Source organism: Neolamprologus multifasciatus, chromosome 4 (genome assembly GCF_963576455.1).
Source record: "Neolamprologus multifasciatus chromosome 4, fNeoMul1.2, whole genome shotgun sequence".
Taxonomy (NCBI): Eukaryota; Metazoa; Chordata; class Actinopteri; order Cichliformes; family Cichlidae; genus Neolamprologus; species Neolamprologus multifasciatus.
The window spans coordinates 31019095-31041806 of record NC_140442.1 but is presented as its reverse complement, the minus strand read 5'-3'; the positions used below and the strand labels follow the sequence as shown (position 1 = coordinate 31041806).

The 22712-nt window shown below is 40.9% G+C and overlaps 1 protein-coding gene and 2 long non-coding RNA genes across 3 annotated transcripts in view; 2 read left to right on the top strand and 1 right to left on the bottom strand.

The window, feature by feature from the left end:
- LOC146520819 (uncharacterized) overlaps nt 1-22712 on the bottom strand; it is a 447384-nt gene that overhangs the window by 50480 nt on the left and 374192 nt on the right. The window lies entirely within an intron of this gene.
- Nucleotides 2553-20824, top strand: hao1 (hydroxyacid oxidase (glycolate oxidase) 1). The gene is made up of 8 exons (XM_085157078.1): nt 2553-2787; nt 4876-5027; nt 7720-7990; nt 8074-8246; nt 11909-12000; nt 15457-15615; nt 15709-15778; nt 18739-20824. Exons 1-8 carry the CDS (start codon nt 2657-2659, stop codon nt 18804-18806), a joined length of 1116 nt encoding a protein of 371 aa, XP_085013204.1. The 5' UTR covers nt 2553-2656; the 3' UTR covers nt 18807-20824.
- Nucleotides 8261-11202, top strand: LOC146520838 (uncharacterized). Its single transcript, XR_014873728.1, has 2 exons — nt 8261-8359; nt 9313-11202. It is a non-coding gene; the product is annotated as an uncharacterized LOC146520838 (long non-coding RNA).

The following is a 22712-nucleotide window of genomic DNA, read 5'->3' as shown; positions in this document are numbered from 1 at the left end:
GAGGACGAGCCCCTCAACCCCAGACCTGGGCCCGCTGAAGGTTGCCAGGGATTGGCAGAAGCAGGTGAACTTGGATCAGAGGCTAATTTTTCTCACAGAGATCATAACAACAACTCTGCGACCAGACCTCGTCCTCTGGTCTAACTCCCCAAAACTTGCATACATCATTGAGCTGACGGTACCATTGGAGGAAGCAATTGAGGAAGTGTTTGAGCGCAAGAAGCTGCGGTATGCCAACTTGGCAGCTGAGGCAGAGGACAGAGGCTGGAAGATCAAGCTGCGCCCGGCGGAAGTGGTGTGCACGGGCTTTGTTGCCGGTACAACAGCAAAGCTGCTTAGAGAGATTGGGATCAGAGGACCAGTCACTGGCGATGGTTAAAAAGGGCTGACATCACTTGGGCACCTAAGGCAGTCAGCTAACTGCGAGAGAAAAGAAATATTCCGCTCTACTCCCCTCTGCTCTTCTTCCCTTTTCTGGCTGAAAGTGGGGAGGTAGAGCGAACAGCCCAATCTGGTCGGGAGGTGTGGGAAGCCAGGTCGGGCGCTAATCTAGATCAGATCTGTAATCCCTAAACCTGACCAAGGAGGGAAAATGGCAGATTAGCCTGGGTAAAAGACCAAAAGTTGAGGCACATAACGATGTGTGCTGCTGGTAAAGTTTCTGGGCTTTCCTCATAACATCCATCCCTCAAGAGTCTCTCCATCTAAAGCAATGCATTATCAGGGACTGTAACATCTAGTCCTTTTTACTGAATGTTAGTGTTACGAACACATTCTTCGTCATGTCTGTTTACGTGGTTTTTAAGGATAAAGTGATTTTCAGTAGTACAAGCATCATTTAATCCCCCAAAGCTGATTCTGTTCATCTGCATGAAGCGTAAACCACAGCGAGTGTCCTCAGTGGACAGAAGAGAGAAGGATGCCACACCATGGATGTGGACGAGTGGGTGAAGAATTAGTCTGACAGACAGCTCACCCAAGCAGAGACAAACATCCTTGCTAAATGGTTGAATGTTGCTGTGACGCAGAGACAAATCTGATCGGGGCTTCCAAACAGCAACAATATTGCAAAAGTGGAAGCAGAGCAACTGCGGACAAAAGTTTCGGCCTGTCTCAGCAATGCAAAGCCCCCAGCATCCAACATCAGCATGGAGGAGAGAAAGGCACTCACATCACAATGACAGGCAAGGGTATGTGCAGTTTTGCTAAACCAGAAAGATTATCACGAGAAAATGTTGTCACTGCTCAGTGTTGAAAATACAAAAAGGGAGGCAGAAGAACATCAACAAGGCCCTGAGTAAATGTAGTTGTCCCAGCTGGACTTTTGCCAAAGCTGGGAAGACTCCTAAAGAAAGCTCCAGCCGATCCAGGAGAGAAGGACAACCGCTGCCCAAGAGAAAACCTGTAGTGATCCCGTACATGTCAGGAGTATCGGAGCAGCTGAGACGCATTTTTTCTAAACACTGAGGTTCTGTGGCTTTTAACCCCCACTTCCTGAGGCAGCTGAAGAAATTCAACCTGCCAACACGGACGATGATGCAATTCTACACCGCAGTCATTGAGCCCATCCTCACCTCCTCCATCACCGTGTGGTGCGCTGGAGCCACCATCAGGGACAAACAGAGACTGCAGCGTGTTGTGCGCTCTGCTGAGAAGGTGATTGGCTGCAGACTCCCATCTCTGCAGGACCTGTACACCTCCAGGACACTGGGGCGTGCAGCTCGGATCTCAGCTGACCTTCTCACCCTGGACACAGTCTGTTTGACCTGCTCAGGCAGGAGGCTCCATTCGCACCAGAACCTCTCGCCATGAGAACAGTTTCTTCCCCTCTGCTGTTGGACTCATGAACAATAACCGTATGACTGTTCCCACCACTAACACATGACCCTACGCTGTGTTCACTGCATCATTCCATGTTTGGCACTGATCACCACCTGCACTCATGTATATATCTATCTACTTAGCACTTTTAATTCTTATTTTTATTTTATGTCTATATAAGCTTTATATGACAGTATGTTTGCACTAAGTACAGCAGCAATTTCCTAATGTTGTAAACCTGCTCAACATTTGGCAATAAAACCCTTTCTGATTCTGATTCTGATTCAAAACACGCTAACCCTTATAAATCACTGGTTTGACACAAAGTATCCACAAAGTACCACCTCTCTGCTGTTTTTAATGAAAACATCATTGGGTTCAAAGTTCACAGAAGGCACATGAAGTTTCAAAGTTCGTAGGCAGTCAGCACTAGACATGGCAACACTCTAATCTGGCAACACACAGGCCCAGATGGTGTGGGATCCTCACAGCTGCAGTCTTATCTTGTGTAAACAGAGCAAAGTAGAAACTCCTCTGAGTTTAATTCATTTATGATTTATTTCTATAGGACAGAGTCACAACAATAAAACAATAAAAGTGGGCTTTAATTAAAACTGGGCTTTAATAGGAAGAAACCTTCTGCTCAATCAGGCTCAGGGAGGCGTCGTGTCTGATGCCATCAATAAGGCTGAAGAGAAAAGCATAGGAATCAGGACGTGAACAGGCTCACAGCTTGTGAAACCTCTGGCAGGTTAATGATTAAACTAGTTCTGTTTATTGGAAATCACAGAGAGGTTGCAGTTTTCAGTTTTCTGGTAGTTCGAAGTGAAAAACAATGCAGCGTGTGTGTGTGTCGGACTTTGAGGAGGAAGCCAGGAAAACTCTTCCTAAAGCTGTGTATGACTACTACCGCTCAGGAGCTGATGAGCAGAAGACACTAGCTGACAATGTGGCTGCCTTCAACAGGTAAAACAGACGTGTGGACAGTGTTGGGAAGGTTACTTTTCAAATGTATTCCATTACAGATTACAGATTACATGCCCCAAAATGTATTCTGTAACGTATTCCGTTACGTTACTCAATGAGAGTAACGTATTCTGAATACTTTGGATTACTTAATATATTATCATGCTGTTTACAACTACATGAATGTACTATTGCTGTGATTTATTACTGTTACTGAAGGTCCGCGGCTCCGAACCGTAGTAAAGGGACCTCTGGCTAATACGGTGGGTTCTGTGTCGGCTCGTAGCTGAAAACTAGCTTTACTTTGTTGTCTGGGTCAACTTTGCTAGCAGAGACAGAGAGAGGCGTTGAAAGGCTGCTCCAACAGAACTTATTGTTTCAGAGGAAAACACGAACACGGTGTACAGTCGAGTCTTAATAGCTTACTTACAGCTGGGCTCGTCAGGCTCTCTTCTTGGCTGCAGTGGTTATTATTATATTTACATGCTTCCAGCTCCCGTTTCTGCTCGATGACAGCTCGTACTTTTCCTTTTTCTCCCTCCCTCGCTCACAGACACATAACGTGTATGGCAGTCCATTCTCCCTGCAGCACGGACTACACTGCCCATGATGCTACATTCTTTAGAGCTATACCTGTAGCATTCTGCCTATTAGCTTAGCACAACAACAACAAAAAGGCCTCTCTCACCCAGGAAACACGCAGAGAGAGAGCGTCACCCTGTTACCATGGCAACCGTAACGCTGCCGCCTGGAACCAGTGTTGCCAACTTAGCGACTTTGTCGCTATATTTAGCGAGTTTTCAGACCCCCTAGCGACTTTTTTTCTAAAAAAAAAAAAAAGTCGCTAAAAAAAGACGTGAAAGCGCATATCGCTTTTACTCTCAACAAGCAGCGGGTGCTGTAACGCAGTCAGTTCTTCTTTTACTCTTATGCTGTTTTGTGGATCACAAGGTTTAAAACTACTTATAAACACACACACACACAGTAACTCCACCAGAGTGCCTATTTCGGGTCACTTTTGCCGGTCCAAGCCCGGATTAAGGAGCAGGGTTGGAATTGTGACATTACAAAAAACAATAATTGCTGAAAGAAATTTAATTTGTAGTTCTAAATAAACTCTAAATGCATTTAGGACGTTTTTTACTCACTTTATGTCTCTTCCACGATGTTATTTCTCTCTCCAACAACACAGATTACAATTACATTAGCATGACCAATTATGCAAATTAGGTGATGACGTCATTTAGCGACTTCTAGCGACTTTTCGCTAGAATAGCGATTTTCCTTATTGAGGAGTTGGTAACGCTGCCTGGAACAACAGAACGTAGCTGTCAAACAAAACCCAAACAGTCCTGACCCGCCACAATATGAAACAGGGAAGTACCGCCGTGTAATCCATTTATTTCAACAAAGTAACTGTATTCTAAATACCACCTTTTTAAACGGTAACTGTAACGGAATACAGTTACTCATATTTTGTGTTTTAAATACGTAACGGCGGTACATGTATTCTGTTACTCCCCAACACTGCGTGTGGAGGTCACTGTCGTTGTGATGTGGTAATACAAAAATACTGAACTGAACATTCAGAGTAAGACTTTCTACAAACAGTGTTGGAGCCAAAGCTGAAATTTACATTATTTATGTGCTAACAGTGCGTTTGATGTGTGATGAATTACACTATAGGGACATAAGTACCACACCTGTTTATCTTTGGATCCAGGTGTTTTCTGTGCCATTTCCACAGGTGTATAAAATCCAGGAGTTAGCCATGTTTGCCTTTACAAACACACTACTGCAAACCTGCAGAGCTCCAAGCCTCCTGTGTGCTGGAAGCTTAATGGCTTTCAACAGCTGTGTAATATGTAATTCAGATAAATGTAACAGCCCAGTACTTTGTCTATATCTATGTTGATGTGCTTCTACCAAAGCTTTCAGCTGTAGAAATAAAAACGTGTTTTCTTTTCAGAATCAGTCTGTCTCCATTTTTCAATGGACATCAGAGTGTGAATGAATCTTTGTGAGTAAAAAGAAGCTGCAGAAGTGTAACTGTAGAATGATCTCTTCCACTATTGCACACGTGTGTAGGTGGTATCTGGTTCCTCGAGTGCTGAGGGACGTGTCTACAGTGGATCTGTCTGTGTCAGTGCTGGGGGAGAAGCTCAGCATGCCGCTCTGCGTCGCTGCCACAGCAATGCAGAGGATGGCTCATCCTGAAGGAGAGACAGCCACAGCAAAAGGTTAACACACAGTAAAGACACACGCACAAAACTGGGAACACAAAATGGAAAAAATGGATAAAATAAGCCAGATAGTTTTGTCACAGTATAGCTGTGCTATGTAGAGACAACATCAGCCAAAGTGTGCAGGTGTCTGCAAGTTATTACTTCTGCATCTGGTGCTACAGAAGAGGAGCAATCATAAAACAAACAACAACAAACACACAAACTGTGTGCAATCTGCTGCACAGTGTGATGCTCGCTAAAGGTCCAGCTGCTGGGTTTCTCAGGAGGAGAAATGCGTGCAGAGATCTGCAGTCAGAGACAGAGAACGCTAAGAGAGGAAGATGAGAGGTTGTATTTGAAGACATTATTAATGTCATAATGTTTCATCACAAATTGATTCTGTATATGGTGTGTTTTCATAAATTATGTGTTTTCATATTGTGAGACATCCTACAATTTGTTGCTTCAAAGTACTGCGTAGTTTTGTGCTGAGGTGAATTCCTAGTAAAGCACTGTTAGGCTGTTCCTTATGGTCAGAGTTATGTTACGCAGTAGGTTACTTAGCATTTAAGATGATAATGCTTAGATTAACCCACTTAATTCAACCTTTGTAACAACTGTATACAGTATAAGGATGGTAGTGGGCTATCCCCAGTGGGTAAAGATGGTACAAACAGCAGGCTGCACAGGACAGCTTGTGAAACGTCTGCTGCTATCTTGTTGGATTCAGTTTTGGTCAGCTGGTCACACCCTGCACAGCCTGTCCTGGAGCTCACCTTACACATCACTGCACAGATCTCAGGCTCCCACTTTAACCCCTGACTGTTCTCATTGCTCTGTGGAAGCAAAGTCGCCTCAAACACACAACAGCTAAAAAGTTCTCATAACAGATTCAAGCCGAGTGAAAACATTCAAATTAGAATTTCAATTCTTTTTATTCTTTTTATTTTACTGTTTTATTCGTCGATCACAGGGTTCAGTTATCTCCTCAGATCTTTTCTTTAGGACACACTCCAACTGAGATACTTTGGGAAATTTTGGGAATCACCTTGTTGGTGCAAAATTATCGTTTTGTCTGTTACTGTGTTATCGTTGGCATTTGTCATAGATTTATTCTGTGACCATCTGCCAGTAAAATTGCCTAAACAAGCAAGTGAAAAGTCTTTGCCAAGTTTGAGTTCGGAGCCTTTTTTGTCACTTCAGTTTTTTTGGTAAATTTTCCTTTCCGGTTGTTCTGAATTTTTTGTTGCTGTTCTGGTTTATAAAGCGTCCATTTAGTCCTTTTTTCTTTGTGCTGAGCTTCCTTTGGTGTGTCACCTCTTCCATAATGTAGATTTCCTCTGTGTCCACTGGTCCAGGGTAGGAGGATCTTCTTTTCCCTATCCCTTGGTGATAGCCTTTTTCCAGCATTAGTGATATTTTAACCAAATATCTGTATTTGAAGGTGCGATCGTGGCTCAGGAGTTGGGAGTTCGTCTTGTAATTGGAAGGTTGCCGGTTTGAGCCCCGGCTCAGTCTCGGTCGTTGTGTCCTTGGGCAAGACACTTCACCCGTTGCCTACTGGTGGTGGTCAGAGGGGCCGATGGCGCGATATGGCAGCCTCGCCTCTGTCAGTCTGTCCCAGGGCAGCTGTGGCTACAACTGTAGCTGCCTCCACCAGTGTGTGAATGTGAGAGTGAATCAATAGTGGAATTGTTTTTTTTTAACTTGAGTATGAACTTATACAAAAAGCAGCAAGATATTAAAAAAACTGTTTTATTGATTAAAAACACACTATATCGGATTCATATCGGTATCGGCAGATATCCAAATTTATGATATCGGTATCGGACATAAAAAAGTGGTATCGTGCCAGCTCTACTAACAACAGCTGATCAAGCTTAAACGTGCTGCTGTTGTTTAACCCGACATCCGCTGGTTTCTTCTTTCTGGCAAGTGAGCGATAAACAAACAAGAGAGACGATCAGCTGATCATTGATCAGTTTCATGATTGAAGTAGAAACAGGAGAGGGAGGAGAGAGGATGAGAGGAGAAGAGGCAGCTGTGCAGCAAAGACAGAATAAATCAGCTTTGTGTCTTTTTCATTGTAGCTGAAGTCTGGGACAAACTGTTGCTTTTCACCTCAACACGAAACGCGTGAGGACATTTCCCTTGTGTCTCTCGGTGCCTTGCCCCCTCCTCATAGGTTCGTTTTCAAGTTTAATTTATTTTCATTTTTTCATTTTTTTGTGTCAGCCTACTAAGCGGCTAGTCTTTGATTAAATGTACACTGCCTCAAAGCCTCTGCGTTTGGGGCATCACAACCCTCACACTTCACACGTATGACATGCCCTGTAGGAGTTTAGAGGTGTTTAGGAGTTGGTTCGTTATTGTGATTTTGTTGAGGCCATAGAAATCTATCTTTGTCTCTTTTCAACAAAGAAAAAACATCAGCAATAGGAGAGGAAAGGGGCGGATTATACTGGAAGCAAGAGAGTGAAATATTTCTCCATAGCTGTTCATTTGGGTTCAGTTAAGTTGTAGAGACGACTCGTGGGCGAAGGGCAACTGGAGAGATCTATGGAAAAATGATTAGGTAGGTGAGGAACGGGCCAGATCTTTACTGAATACCTGAGTTGGGTTAGTTAGGTTAAAGTATCATCATAACCACCTTTGAAACTTCTTTGGAAAAGACCATTGTCACCAGTAATATAACATTTCTTCACAGCATGCAGAGCAATGGGAACTGGGATGATGCTGAGTTCCTGGGCCACCTCAACAGTAGAGGAAGTGATGTCAGCAATGACTACCTCACTGGGCAGTGGTGGTGTCCTCTGGCTGCAGCTCTACATCTATAAAGACAGAGAGCTCACGCTGTCGCTGGTGCGCCGGGCCGAGAAGGCGGGCTATAAAGCCATCTTTGTTACCGTGGATACACCATACCTAGGGAAGAGATTGGATGATGTGCGCAACCGCTTTAAGATGCCCCCACACCTGAGGTAGGGAAACAAAAAGAACAGGCTGTGTAATTACACCACGTTGTAGCATCCAACTCTGAACTCTTCTCTCTGTGTGATTGCAGCATGGCGAACTTCTCAACAGCCTCCCTGGCGTTCTCCGAGGGAGACTACGGCAATGACAGCGGCCTGGCTGTTTATGTTGCAAACGCCATAGACCCGTCTATCTGTTGGGATGACATCACATGGCTGAAAAAACACACACGCCTCCCTGTGATTGTAAAAGGAGTATTAAATGGTAGATGGACACACACACACACACACACATACACACACACACACACACACAGTTGCAGATCGGAGTGAGGAAAGAGAACAACAACAGTGTTAGAGGCTTGGGGATCATGACCAGTGTTGGTCAAGTTACTTGAAAAAAGTAATCAGTAACTAATTACTGATTACTTCCCCAAAAAAGTAATCCCGTTACTTTACTGATTACTTATTTTCAAAAGTAATTAATTACTTAGTTACCTAGTTACTTTTTAAAAACACGATTTACACCCTGAATAGGTGATAAAGTGATAGATCTTTCAGCCCAATTCTACTTTTTCTACATAATCATCATACAAAATGTAATCAAATGGAAAAGTCTCTTTTTAAAACTTGTTTTATTAGTTTTAATCTTTTAACTTTATGCATCAAGCAAAAATTTAATTATCTGCAACATTCTCTGACTGGAAGAAATTAGTTTAACATTTAAACCTATTTTCTGCACATTCCAGCACATAAAATAAAATATTTTGTGTTTACACTCAGTCTTTCAAATAGATGCAAGTAAAACACAGCAGAAAATAAATAAAGTCAAAGACTAGCGGTCCTGTTGCTCTATTTTCACCTGTAAAGCAGGAGTGGGGTAGGCGGAGGGTTACCCTGGTGCAGGTGTGCAGCGGTCAGTGGAAGAATCCGCGAGTTTCTCTGTGAGTTTCCCATTACGTCGTAGCTACTCGGTGCTTGTTTGGAAGTTTAGGGGTTTTTTCACTGTAAAAAGAAGTTTTCTTCCCACGCACAACGGACACTAATGTTTTTGTCACTTTTTATGGAATCAAACTCAAAGTAAGGTCAGTACTTCCACGCTTTAAACGCTGCACGCTCATACTCTCTCTGCACTCGATATATGATCCATTGTTGATCTGCACACAGCTGTTGTCACGAACGTCGCACAAAAAAATCACGGTTTTAATAACGCAGTAACGCAGCGTTCCTACGGGAAAGTAACAGTAATCTAATTACTGTTTTTGCAATAGTAATCCCTTACTTTACTCGTTACTTGAAAAAAGTAATCGGCCCATCTCTGATCATGACAGTCTCACCATCTCACTCATGTATCCACCATATTACCAAAACTGTTCACTCACCCATCCAGGTGTTCCAGTCACTTCCATGGCCACGTGGAATCAGGTACCTGCTTCTACAAACATTTGTGAAAGAACGGGTCGCTCTCAGCTCAGTTTCCATGGCCAAGCAGCTGCATCTAAGTCTTACATGAGCAAGTGCAAAGTGCAGTGTTGTGGAGCACTCTGCCACTAGACTGTCGAACAGTGCAGACACGTCCTCTGAAGTGACGCGTCACGCTTGTCCGTCTGGCAATTCCACGGACAAGTCTGGATGTGGTCAGGAGACTTGTCTGACTACACTGTGCCGACGTTCAGGAGCTGGCTCAGCCCTTTAGTTACAGTGAAAGAAACTCATGCTTCAGTATACCTAGAACATACTTAGAACTATGTGGGAACAGTGTGGGGACAGCTTCTTTGTGTTCCAACATGTCTGTGCACCAACGCACAAGATTAAGTGAGTGTGGTGTGCAGAGATGGGCAGTAACACGTTACTGTAATCCGATTACTTTTTTCAAGTAACGAGTAAAGTAAGGGATTACTATTGCAAAAACAGTAATTAGATTACCGTTACTTTCCCGTAGGAACGCTGAGTTACTGCGTTACTAAAACCGTGATTTTTTGCGAGAATGTCTCATGACAGTGACGTAAGCGAGTGCGACGTTCGTGACAACAGCTGTGTGCAGATCAACAATGGATCATATATCGAGTGCAGAGAGAGTATGAGCGTGCAGCGTTTAAAGCGTGGAAGTACTGACCTTACTTTGAGTTTGATTCCATAAAAAGTGACAAAAACATTAGTGTCCGTTGTGCGTGGGAAGAAAACTTCTTTTTACAGAGAAAAAACCCCTAAACTTCCAAACAAGCACCGAGTAGCTACGACGTAATGGGAAACTCACAGAGAAACTCGCGGATTCTTCCACTGACCGCTGCACACCTGCACCAGGGTAACCCTCCGCCTACCCCACTCCTGCTTTACAGGTGAAAATAGAGCAACAGGACCGCTAGTCTTTGACTTTATTTATTTTCTGCTGTGTTTTACTTGCATCTATTTGAAAGACTGAGTGTAAACACACAAAAATATTTTATTTTATGTGCTGGAATGTGCAGAAAATAGGTTTAAATGTTAAACTAATTTCTTCCAATCAGAGAATGTTGCAGATAATTAAATGTTTGCTTGATGCATAAAGTTAAAAGATTAAAACTAATAAAACAAGTTTTAAAAAGAGACTTTTCCATTTGATTACATTTTGTATGATGATTATGCAGAAAAAGTAGAATTGGGCTGAAAGATCTATCACTTTATCACCTATTCAGGTTGTAGATCGTGTTTTTAAAAAGTAACTAAGTAACTAAGTAATTAATTACTTTTGAAAATAAGTAATCAGTAAAGTAACGGGATTACTTTTTTGGGGAAGTAATCAGTAATTAGTTACTGATTACTTTTTTCAAGTAACTTGACCAACACTGGTGGTGTGGAAGAACTTGACTGGCAGGCACAGAGTCCTGATGACACACCACTCTATATTTTATCATCAACTCAGGACCAGAGCTCCTACCCTCGTTCATTTTTAGAAAATAAAACGGTTTTTACGGGTCTTAGCAAAGGATCTGACTCCTACAGCTTATTCAGATGCTGGAGCTGAATCAACCAGGTTTAAAAATGTTGAGAACATTGGTCCTGTTTTCAAATCTATACATTAGCATCTGATGTCACAATGGATGTATTTTAAAACTCTTCTACTAGTTTAAAAAGAACTAAATGGACTTGGACTAAATCAGCTTAATACTAAAGCATCCATTGTAACACTATGTACTGAGCTCGCAGTAACAGACTTTCAAAATATCCCCAATCAAGAAAAATCATTTAGTCTTTTTTTGTCCTCAACTGTGGAACAAACTTTCTGAAAACCTGAAATCATCAAGTTTTATTTAATTTAAATCAGGCCTCAAAACATTTTATTATTGGAAGTAGCTTATTAATGAACCACAACTGCAAACTGATTTGGTTCCATTTCATTTCTAGTGGGTGGTCCCTCATGTTCACCTTTTTGTGGTCTCAAAGTTAGATGTCAGAGAGCAGACTAAGAGTCTACAGAGGACGGGATCTTCTCTTAATAAACTGTTTTGACATTACTTTTACCAAAGTTGTTGCAGAAATAACCTCTAATCTCTAATAAATGTATATCACTGCAGATCTGCAAACACAGAAAACAACTCTTCCGATTAGAAGCAAAAAAGAAAGAAGACTTTTCTATTTCTCTGATTAGTTTTGTACGGTTTTTATCATGACCTGTATACATGTATCTTTATACTCCTTTCTATCCCTCTGAGTTGGCTTGTCTGGATAGTTGTATACAAATAAATTTGACTTAAGATGCTTTTCAAGTAGACTTGAAAGCATCCAGTGCTGCACACATCAGTGGTTATATTTTGGCAGTATTAGGAAAGTCGCAGACATTTGGTGAGGTACACACTGGTTCCTCACAGGTGTACTAACTGTATTCAAATGCAGAATATGCTCATCACACAGAAACCCTGAGCTTGTTTCTCTGATTGTGTGTGTCAGGTGAGGATGCTGCCAAGGCCGTGAACTGTGGCGTCAGCGGCATCCTGGTGTCCAATCATGGAGCTCGGCAACTGGACGGGGTTTCTGCCACGGTCTGTGTGTGTGTGTGTGTGTGTGTGTCTGTGTGTGTCTGTGTGTGTCTGTGTGTGTGTGTGTGTGAGTGTGTGTGTGTCTGTGTGTGTCTGTGTGTGTCTGTGTGAGTGTGTCTGTGTGTGTGTGTGTGTGTGAGTGTGTGTCTGTGTGTGTGTGTCTGTGTGTGTGTGTGTGTGTGTGTGTGTGTGTCTGTGTGCATTTGAATTTTTCTGGTTTTGGGTGGATTGCAATTGAACTCTGACAAATACAAGTTTTCATTAAGCAGCCCTAAATGTTTGATCTTATAATAATAATAATAATAATAATAATAATTGTAAAAATGCATAACCTGAATCTCTTTTTATACTCGGTGCGTCCATCCAGTAAAAGTGGCTTCACAGATGCATGAGGTGACCTGAAACGATTGTTTTGGATAAAACTCTGACTGCTGAACCCAGGATTGTCTTAAATATGTTTAAATATGAAATCTTAGCTACTTCTCTTAAGACTCTCATTTCCTACTCTGCGTGCAGTGTTACAGTTTGGAGTTTGAGCTCATGTTTCCTTTTGGTTTTGGATGTGATTTATCTTTGAGGGCTTTGGTTGTAGTTATCATTTTGTGCCTCTCTTGTGGCCTTGCATAAAAAATTCAGAACTGCAGAAAACCATTCATGGTTCCAGACTATGGCGATAAAGGATTGTCAATCTCATCTTAATATCACTTTGCATAGAGACTGCCTCCTAACAAGGAGACATGTCCTCTAAAGTGGTGCAGCTTGGTTAGCTTAGGCTCGATTCTGCTGTGGTCTGTAGTAATAATACAAACAACTAAACAATCAGTACAGCAAGCAAACGACATATATTCTATACACAAACATAATCCTAGAACTAAGATTACAGAACAGGACTGTATTCATCAATCAAATGTATCAGTAATGTAAACAATCACCTCACAGGAGGGTTACAACTAGCATAAATTAGCTTAGTAGCATGAATGGTGCCTTAGCATAAGATTAGTGTACACACAAGTGAACAAATGCATGTGCTAATATTTAATCTACATGATATCATCAGAACTCACCTTCTGGCATTCACACGGAGCAGTTAACCAAGGAAATACAGCTATCCTGTAAAAAGGGCAAAAGAAAAAGATGTGTGCTATCAGCAGCGTAATGGGAGAAAGTGGACATTATAAACATTCACCACATGGCATCAAACACAGAGCTCCAGTATAGAGATGGCTTTCACAGACTATCAGTGGATGAATCATAATACTATAGAGAAATAACCAACATGTAAACGCTGCGCTCTCTAACACCTCAGATGATGACAAGCCTTGTCTCTTTGTGGGAGGCAGCACCCCACATCATCACACCTTTCCCACCAAAGCATGTTGCCCTCAGTATTGCATTCAACAAGTCTTCTCCACACTTCTACCCACTTCCACCTGCCATAGGCAGAATCTGGACTCATCGCTGAAATATGGGCCTGACGATGAAGGGCAGTCATGGCAGGACTCCTGGCAGAGACCAGACATGCTGTGTGCAGTTTGTTCTGGATTGTCTGGGTAGAGAGCACTCAACCATATTGCTGCTTATGTTTCCTAAGTGCTGACAGGGAGAGGAAATGTTATTCTTGTGGTGTCATCATCTTGGGACGCCCACTTCATGGCTTGTGTCTGACATCCCCTGTTATATGCAACTTGGCCTTCAATTTGAAGATGGTACTAGGGCACTCCAAATGATGCTGTAATTTGGGGTTTTTGGTTGTTTTAGGAACAGCAGCTTGAAAATGCCCACTGGCACAGGCATGTGCAGACACCAACTGACTGCTGACATGCTCACTCAGGCACCAATCAGACTCTTAATTGTCAGCACTTGGGATACCAGCAGCTCAAAATAAGTCAAGTCACTTAAGTCAAGTGGCTTGTCATTTCAGCCATGTGCAGTGGTACAGTACACTGTGAAGCAAGACAACGTTCCTCCGCGGTGCTACATATAACAGGCAATCAACACAGGAATACATAAAGTGCAAGTGTGCAACAGAAACAAAACAAAGACGGTGCAACACCAGACAGAACAGAACAATGCAGGCAAACGCAACAATGGGTTGTGCAAAAAGTAATTTGATGTATGAAGGGGTGCCTGAGAGGACGTAAGTCTCTGCTCAACCCATCGATGTATTTTCTTTAAGAGTGTGGCAACATTTAAGGGGAAATGAATCTTACTGTTGGAAAGACTGTTTATTGCCAGGAAACGTGGTTGCAATGTGTTAAGAGATATATTCTAAAACACTTCTTCAGTAGAGAATCAGAGAAGAGAAACACACAGATTTTCTTGCTAGCAAGGGCAGCCTCCTGAGCTCACACACCAAGAGTGAGTCTCCAAGATTCGCAAATGAGAAACTGCCCCGGTCTTTATTTATACTTCAGTGGGTGCTTATGTGTGTGTGTGTGTGACAGAGTGTGACCCCATAAACGACTTCCCTTGACCTGCTGGTCTGGAAAGTCCAACAGTTCATCTAAACAAAAGCACTTAGACTAAAACAGATATAACTACGTTAATCCTACCGTAAAACAATAAAACAAGGTACGACCTTTCCCGTGCTCCTAGGATGTGGGGGTGAACGCCAGAACACCCTGGAATGTTACAGACTTCCTAGGATGAGACATCCTTTCAATATGCCACCAACTATATACTTCTAAACACAAATGATTACATGCAGTATTCTACCATATTCAAACTTATATCAATAAAAGATTATACTGACTACTAAGTACAATTTTCCATTGACACAATGAATAATGAACCAAACACAGATTTCCTTACTATTTGTTAAAGTTTAACTTGTAATTTGTGTCGTGTACTTTTGGTTTTTCGTCCGGATTGGAGTCAATTTGTCTTTTATTCTAGGTGATACCTGGTTTACTGTTTGTGAAGTTGTTGCTTTAGATCATAGGTGTCAAACTCTGGCCCGCGAAGCCATACTAAATTACTATTAGAGCTGGCCTACTGGTATTATACAGCTAATATATATATTGTTTAGTATTAAGCTTGTTCCATATTCAGTGTTTCAGCAAAACCTGTTTGAGTCCATAAGAAAAGATTCATTCTTATATCTGGAGGAATAAATATATTTCAATAAATATTAGCGTTAGCCCGTGACTTTGATCCAGTTTTTGGCCCACTGTGTATTTGAGTTTGACACCCCTGCTGTAGATGAATTCTTTGTTTAGTTTGGAAGTCTTTATTTTTCTTTTCAAGTTTTATTGAATTCTTGTCGGAGTTTCCAGTATTTGCTAACTTTAGTTCCTGTAGACATTTAGTTCACTTTTTAGTTCAACACTAGTGTTATTTCTTGACGTGTGCTTGAACAAAATGTTAAACATCTATTTGGAACATTGATACATTAGAATTGATATGATTTGAGGTAATAATTGTCTTTGTAGTTGATCACTGTGTGTTTTGTGTGTGTAGCTTGATGCCTTGGAGGAGGTGGTGAGGGCGGTGCAGGGTCGATGTGAAGTCTACATGGATGGAGGAGTGAGACGCGGGACAGACATCCTGAAGGCCTTAGCTCTGGGAGCAAAGGCTGTTTTCATTGGTCGACCTGTGCTGTGGGGCCTTGCCTGTCAGGTGAAGCACTTTTTCCCACCATCACATTTTTGGGCTTCAAAATAAAGATGGTTATTTATAAAAACATCACCTTGGTTTTCTATGTCGGCCCAGGGGGAACAAGGAGTTATTGAGCTTCTGGAGCTCCTGAAAGATGAACTGCGACTGGCTATGGCCCTGTCAGGTAACAAGAACACAGGAAATGTACTTTGCAGAAAAGTCACCTATAAACTATTTTTGCAAACCCGTTGAATATAAACACAAATGTGGACCAAAACAGGCACATTGTGTATGTTAAAGTGAAGACTAGGTTTGGTTTCAGAAAGCAGCAATTTATCTTAATTTGTTAAAAAGGAATTATATTGTGTGTTATTTAGTTTATGTGAACCACATACTTATTCACGGCCACTTCATTAGGTATACCTGTTCAACTGCTTGATAATGCAGCATCGATGAACTGCCTCGCTGATGTCAGAGGAGAATTAAAGCTCACAGGAAGTATATTAGCGATATTAAGAAAAATAACCACCCGTTACAACCAAGGTATGCAGAAGAGCATCTATCAAGCACGTTGGGTTGCAACAGCAAAAGAACATACCAGTATCACTCCAGTAGCTCAGAACAGGAGGTCGCGCTACAGTTCACATGGTTGTGAGCAATGTTGGTCCGATGCCAGTATTCCTCAAGCTCGAGTCCACTACCACAGGCTAATGAGTTTGAGATTTCTGCAGAGTATGTTAGCTTTTCATAGGACTGCACTCGTCTGCACAGAACCCTCTGATGTTGTGCTTGAATCTGCTGAGGTTAAAGCTCCTAATGCTCCTATTACTACTTGGATTGCTTTGTACACACCTGCTCCAGTTCTGCCTTCTGTTCCTAGTATGCTCCTCCTATCTGTTGCTGTCCACTGGGATTACTACAACTGACCTTCTGCTTCTTGTTAACCACCGCTTGTTTGTCTAGAGCTGTCTAGGACTACGGGAACTTGTAACATTGCATCAGGAAATAAAGGATGTAATTGGAGCTTTTTCCACTAGCGTTGAGACAAAAAGGCAGTTGGTGTTAAGATACTACGGGCATAAACTGAATGTGTAGTGACTCCAATCTTGAACTAATCCCCTGGAATGTAAGAGGCCTTAGGAAATTTATCAAACTAAAAAAAGTTATGAAAAGACTCAAACAGTATCACTCAACAGTAGTCTTTATCCAAGAAACACACTTACTTGTGAGTAAAATTACAACATGGCCAAGTCAGGTGTTTTCTAGCACACATCTCATCACATGCTAGGGGAGGAGCAATACTTGTTTAAAACAAAACCAAACCTTAGACCAGGGAGATTCATCGTAATACAAAGCTCACTGAGGAACCTGACTTTAGTTCATCTGTATGGTCCCAGTCTTTACAACACTTTGTTCCTTTATACTGCAGCTCTTTGTGCTGATAGGTTTACACTCTTCTCATCTGGAAAGCAGACGGGTTATCCAACAATTCATGTCCGAACTAAAGATATACGGAGACTAGAAAACCCAACAATGAGAAAATACTCTGTCATTCAACCAGTCACAATAGCTGCAGTCCTACAGGTTACTTCCTTAATTAGAACTCTCTTGTCCCCAGAATTAACAGTTGTTGATATAAAAGAGTTCTCCTATCTGACTACAACATTAATCAGCTGTGACTTTTAGTTGTAGCCCATCTGGCACATAAAACCAAGCTTTTGGTATGGTGCATAAAATCATTAGTGAATGAGAGGACAATAAATGAACTGCAGATAAAAACATTACAGTCTGGTCTAAAGTGCTTGGACAGAAATCAGTGAGTGAACATTCAAATGCCACAGAGACGTTGAACACAGGAAAAACACCCAGCAAGATGGGATCCCTTTAGACCTTTAAAAAATATTTAAAGTTACACTTCAAAAGAACCAGTGTGTACATGCCAAGGCTGGACCCTCGCCCCTCATATCTCTGACAACAGAATAAGCAAATTAAGTCCAAAATGTCATTATTTGTCTATGAGAGTGGACATTGTCCAAATGAAAGTGTTGAACTCCCCAGGTGTTTATTCAGCAACACCTCTGGCTATAAATATTTCCTTTTTTTAATATTTCAAAAGAATGAACCACCTGTTTAAACAATGTTTTAAGCTGCCAAAGACAGCCGTACCTTTCTGTTGTTGAAATGACTCTAAAAACAGATGAATTGTGCAAACTACATGCCAACAATGATGTTGTGGAGTCAATCATTAGATGTTCTATGCTGCCGATGTCTATGACTGAATAAACAAGGATGCAAGGATAAAAACAATCTTCAATAAACGTATTTAAAATAAAAGACAACCCAGATTAGGCCCATCTGTACTATATCTCCCGTATGACAGACAGAGGAGGCCTGTGTGTGCCAGGTCTGCTCAGGTCTCTGCTGCCTCCTGCTGGTTTTCACCCACAACATCCCAAAACAGTAGCAGAGAGACTCTCAGAGGCTCTGTCTCGACGCCTTCAGCCGAGTTCAAACATGAATATAAAGCTCTGATTGTTCTGATCGTGGAGCTCTGTGATCAGCATGTGTTGATGATGCAGCTCAAATAGATCTTTGTTTATTAAGAAGCTTTAACATTTGTTTTATTATGTGGATCTGCTTTGCTAGTTTTACATTACATGTGCCTTTTTACTGCAATTGTTTTATATTAATTTCATTCATATGTATTGATGTTTTTCATTTCAGGATTTTGACACCATGTAATTTTCTAAACTGAAGAATCCACAAAAAACATAATGAAGTATTAAGTGAAACATTCCCAGTCCTTAAATACTTTAAAGCTGGGAGACTTTCTCTCAGTCAGCCTCAGATTATGACTTTGATCAGGTTTTTTCCTGCTGGGAATGAGAGATGTAAGAAACTGATTAGAAATGTATAATTAACAGAACTAAAGCATTAAAGTCAAAGACTGTGATATGTTGTTAAAAGTGGAGAAATTATTCTGGAATATTTGGTTCCTCCAATCTTGAAAACACAAGATGAAGTAAGCTGTTTTATTGTAACAGTATATTTAACCTGATTGAGTCCTGTTACATTTACATCAGTTCAGACTTTGTCGTCACTGGAGACTATTTGACAAACATGGTTTTGTGTGTTTGTGTCCAGGTTGTCGTTCAGTTTCTGAAGTAAGCAGGTCCCTGGTCAGGAGAATGGACTTCACCTCGAGGATGTGAGAGAGCTGAAGAATACACGAGTCATTTTTTATGAATCACTAAATGAGTTCTTGATGTCAAAACAAAGTTCTGTTTCCTGTTAAAATGTGATGTTTTTAAAGTGGTGTTTTTGACTAGAGCATGTAAAAACTGATACTAAATACAGAGCTGGAGCTGATTGTGAGTAATGAACTTGTATTTAGTATCTTTTAACTGAAACGCTCAATGTTGAGATTAAATCTAACTGTGAATTGTTAATATAAATATGTTGTTTGATTGAGAACATTCGAATCACATCACATCTAGCCCCGTCAAAAACACTTAAGGGTGAAGTTGTTTCGTTAGCAAAGTCGAAAATCAAGAGTTTTAATTTATTGGACTTCAGATTTTCAATTTTATATAAGTTTTAATTAGATTTTACCAATTGTTTGCTAGTTTAGTTTAGTTTTTATTTTTTTGAAAATCCTTAGTTTCAGTTTAGTTTTGATTAGTTTCAGTTATAGTTTTAGTTGTGTTTGCAATAATTAAGTGTAACAAAATCCCAGTTTCATCATATCAGTCATTCTGCTCATCCTTGGGTATGTTGCTATTCCAGCTACCATACTGCACCCTGGACAGGTCGCCTGTCTGTCGCAGGGCTAACACGCAGAGACAGACAACTCACATTCCCACCTAAGGGGAACGTCTGGGTTCTTTAAAAAAAAAATTAAAAATGAGGGCAGATGAACAACCATTGATAGCAGCAACTATAAAATAAGACTATTAACTCTTGCAGCACCGGGTGAATTGCTAAACTTTTTGAAGGCAACTGACTCACACAGTTGTGTAGATATCCCCGTCTCAATAAACATATTCACCAACGCTTCCTCTCGCTTGTGACAATATTTAAAATATGTCATATTCCGTAAGGCACCAGCTGATTTGTTAAAATGGGGAAACGAAGGAAAACCGTGAGCAGCACTTTGTGGAAACGGTATTTGCTTTTAAGCCTCATCGGTGTTTGATATCAAATACTAAGCAGACTGGACCACAGAGTTTGTGTGAGGCAAAGTGTTCCTTTACAGCTTATCTGGTCAGACACATTATAAATGACACGTTTCCAAATCAAGTAATAATAATAATAATAACAGGAATAACAGAATTTTGTTCCCTATATGATTTCATGTATTAGTCATTATTACACACACACACACACACACACACACACACACACACACACACACACACATTCCTCGTGCCTATGGTACGACAACTTTTCTCCGTGCCCCTGGTACACTGCACAGAAACACCATGCCCCACACACACTCACACACACACACTCACACACACTCACACACACTCACACACACACACTCACACACACTCACACACACAGTCACTTCACACCGCATTGAAATGGGAAAAAAATTATCCACTTCCCACCATGTTGACTTGTGACTTTCTGGTAACTCGTAACTTTCAGCACAGCACTTCACGCCGAACCGTCGCTTGACTGCAATGTTGCATTAGTTAAAAACCAGCCATGTCCTGCAGAGCCAGTGAAAATGTGGAACATTGTCTCAAGATGTTGGAAAGGACGACAAGTAATAAAAAGTTATTACCTCATGAATAAACTCCTATAGGGAGGTTGTTTCTCTGTTTTAAAATTACTACAGTATTTGAACGCAATCACACTTTTTTTTCGTGAACAGTTCCTGAAACAGCGGGGACGCGCTGACAGTTTTGGCTGACGTGTTACGTAGCGAGGAATTTTCACCTGACAGCTGCGTTGAAATGGTCTTTATGAACACTGACTGAAATAACAGGGTTGAACGTCTAATCGTGTGTAGTTTACAGAGTGTTGTCAGAGGTATACTTACTTTTTCAGCCTTTATCTCTCTGATTTTCTCTGTCATTCGTCTGCCGTCTTCTTTTGTCACAGGGTGTAAGTCCGCTTCCAGTTTGATCTGTGGGTGTTTTGAGATATTTTGAGACAATAAATAACATCTAAATAACCATCTTTCACTCTGCCTTGCTCTAGATGGCTAACATCCTTATTTGTAGTCATAGTAAAAAAAAATACCATAAAAACAATCTGTTTCTTAGCAGGTCTTAAAATGAGGTAAATACAACGTCAGATGAACTACATATTACATACATATATCACATGTTATCATGTATAACACTGATATGATACACCATGTCATTATTTGTTTTAAAAAGCTACGCCAAAATGCAATTTACAGTGTGTTGAAAACTGAGTTCACCTTTATTGCTTTAATAGGAATTTAGAAGATATGTTGCAGCCAGGTGCTACTAATCAAATGCACTTGATTAAGAGGGGTTCACAACAGCAGGTGTGCACACCGCTGTGAAAGCAGCTTTGTCAGCTTGCAGGTCTGAAAGCTGTTTGTTAACACAATACCAACTAGAAAAGACATCAACAATCATCTTTGAGAAGAAATGGTTGCTTCCCATCCATGTAGGAAAGGTTATGAGGCTATAATGAGGCCGAACAGTTAGAAATCATTTTACAGAGAGACAGATGATTGTCAAGTGGAAAACATTCAGTGCAGTTGCTAATCTTCTCAGTAGTCAACATCCCAGCAAATATGCCCAAAGATCAAACTGTGCAATACTCAGGAAAACTGCACAAAACCCAAGAGCTACGTCTCGGACTTTTCGGGCCACTGCTAGCATGTTACATGCTAATGTTCATGACAGTACAATTAGAAAGGACCATCCACAGCAAGTCCACAGGACCTGGGCACATCACTGAAACAACCATGAACTCCTTTGTGTACCAAAGTATTTTTGAATCAAACGTGACAGATAAAGCTTGGCTCAAATTGGGTAAACACAACCTCAGATGAACAACAACATAACATATCAAACAATGATCTCAAACACATCTGCTGCGAATCTGCAACCAAATGGCTAGGTGAAAAGATAAATGTAAAAAAACAACCAAGGTGTTGCAACGGCCCAGCCGACGTCGAGACCTCAACCTGATTGAAATGCTGCAGTTGGGCCTTCAGAGAGCTGTGCATGAACCAATGTCTTCAAACCCTCAATGAAGTGAAGGCCAACATTCTCATCAACAGTGATGTAAGAACCTGATAAAGTTATTGCTGCTTCTACAAGCTACTGAATCATGAGGTGTTCTTAGTTTCCACACACTTTGTGGTTCATCTGAGGTCGTAAAGACCAGATCATTTCTATCATGTTCTTATATGTCAAACCTTAAAAATGAGAGAATGTGTACTTTTTTCCTTTAATGTTTTCCATTTCAATCGTGAGCTGTGGCCTCCAGAAACAGTTGAGCAAAATGAGACTTTCCTTTTTAAGATGATTTAAGAATCTTCTGTCATAATTGCCATAGACCAGGGGTCAGCAACCTTTAACACCCAAAGAGCCACTTGGAGCCGGTTTCCACGCAAAAGCAAACACTGGGAGCCGCAAATACTTTCTGACATCTAAAATGAAGATAACACTGTTATTGGTTTTTACCTTTATGCTTTGTGTGAACAACTAAAGTAAGTAAAGTTTATTTATTAAGCGCTTTTCACAGACAGTCACAAAGCGCTGCAAATATTAAAATAAACAATACAATCAATAGACATTATACACAATGTAAAAGATCAAATGTAAATAATGTAAAGAATATAAAATACATAGATCAACAAAAGGCTTGTTTGAAAAGTTTTTAACTGCTTTTTAAAAGAATCCACAGAGACACTAAGCTGTGTTGCTTATGAAATCCATGAAGTTACAGAGAAAATTTTATTTATGTAATTAACACATTTTGAACTCTTAAAGAAATATAACCAAAGGAAAGACGCTGAACTAAAATGATCCAGCAAACAAAAACTGTTGTGAGTTGCCCCCCTCATATCGCCTTTGTGCTTTTGGAGCCTTGACCTGACTTTTAAAAAAATAACTGGAAAA

Excerpts from the sequence above, each read along its gene's own strand:
- hao1 (XM_085157078.1), top strand. The coding sequence starts at position 2,657 with ATGCAGCGTGTGTGTGTGTCGGACTTTGAGGAGGAAGCCAGGAAAACT. Across the intron at positions 2,788-4,875 it reads AATGTGGCTGCCTTCAACAG|GTGGTATCTGGTTCCTCGAG; the intron begins GTAAAACAGACG and ends ACACGTGTGTAG. Across the intron at positions 12,001-15,456 it reads TGGACGGGGTTTCTGCCACG|CTTGATGCCTTGGAGGAGGT; the intron begins GTCTGTGTGTGT and ends TTGTGTGTGTAG.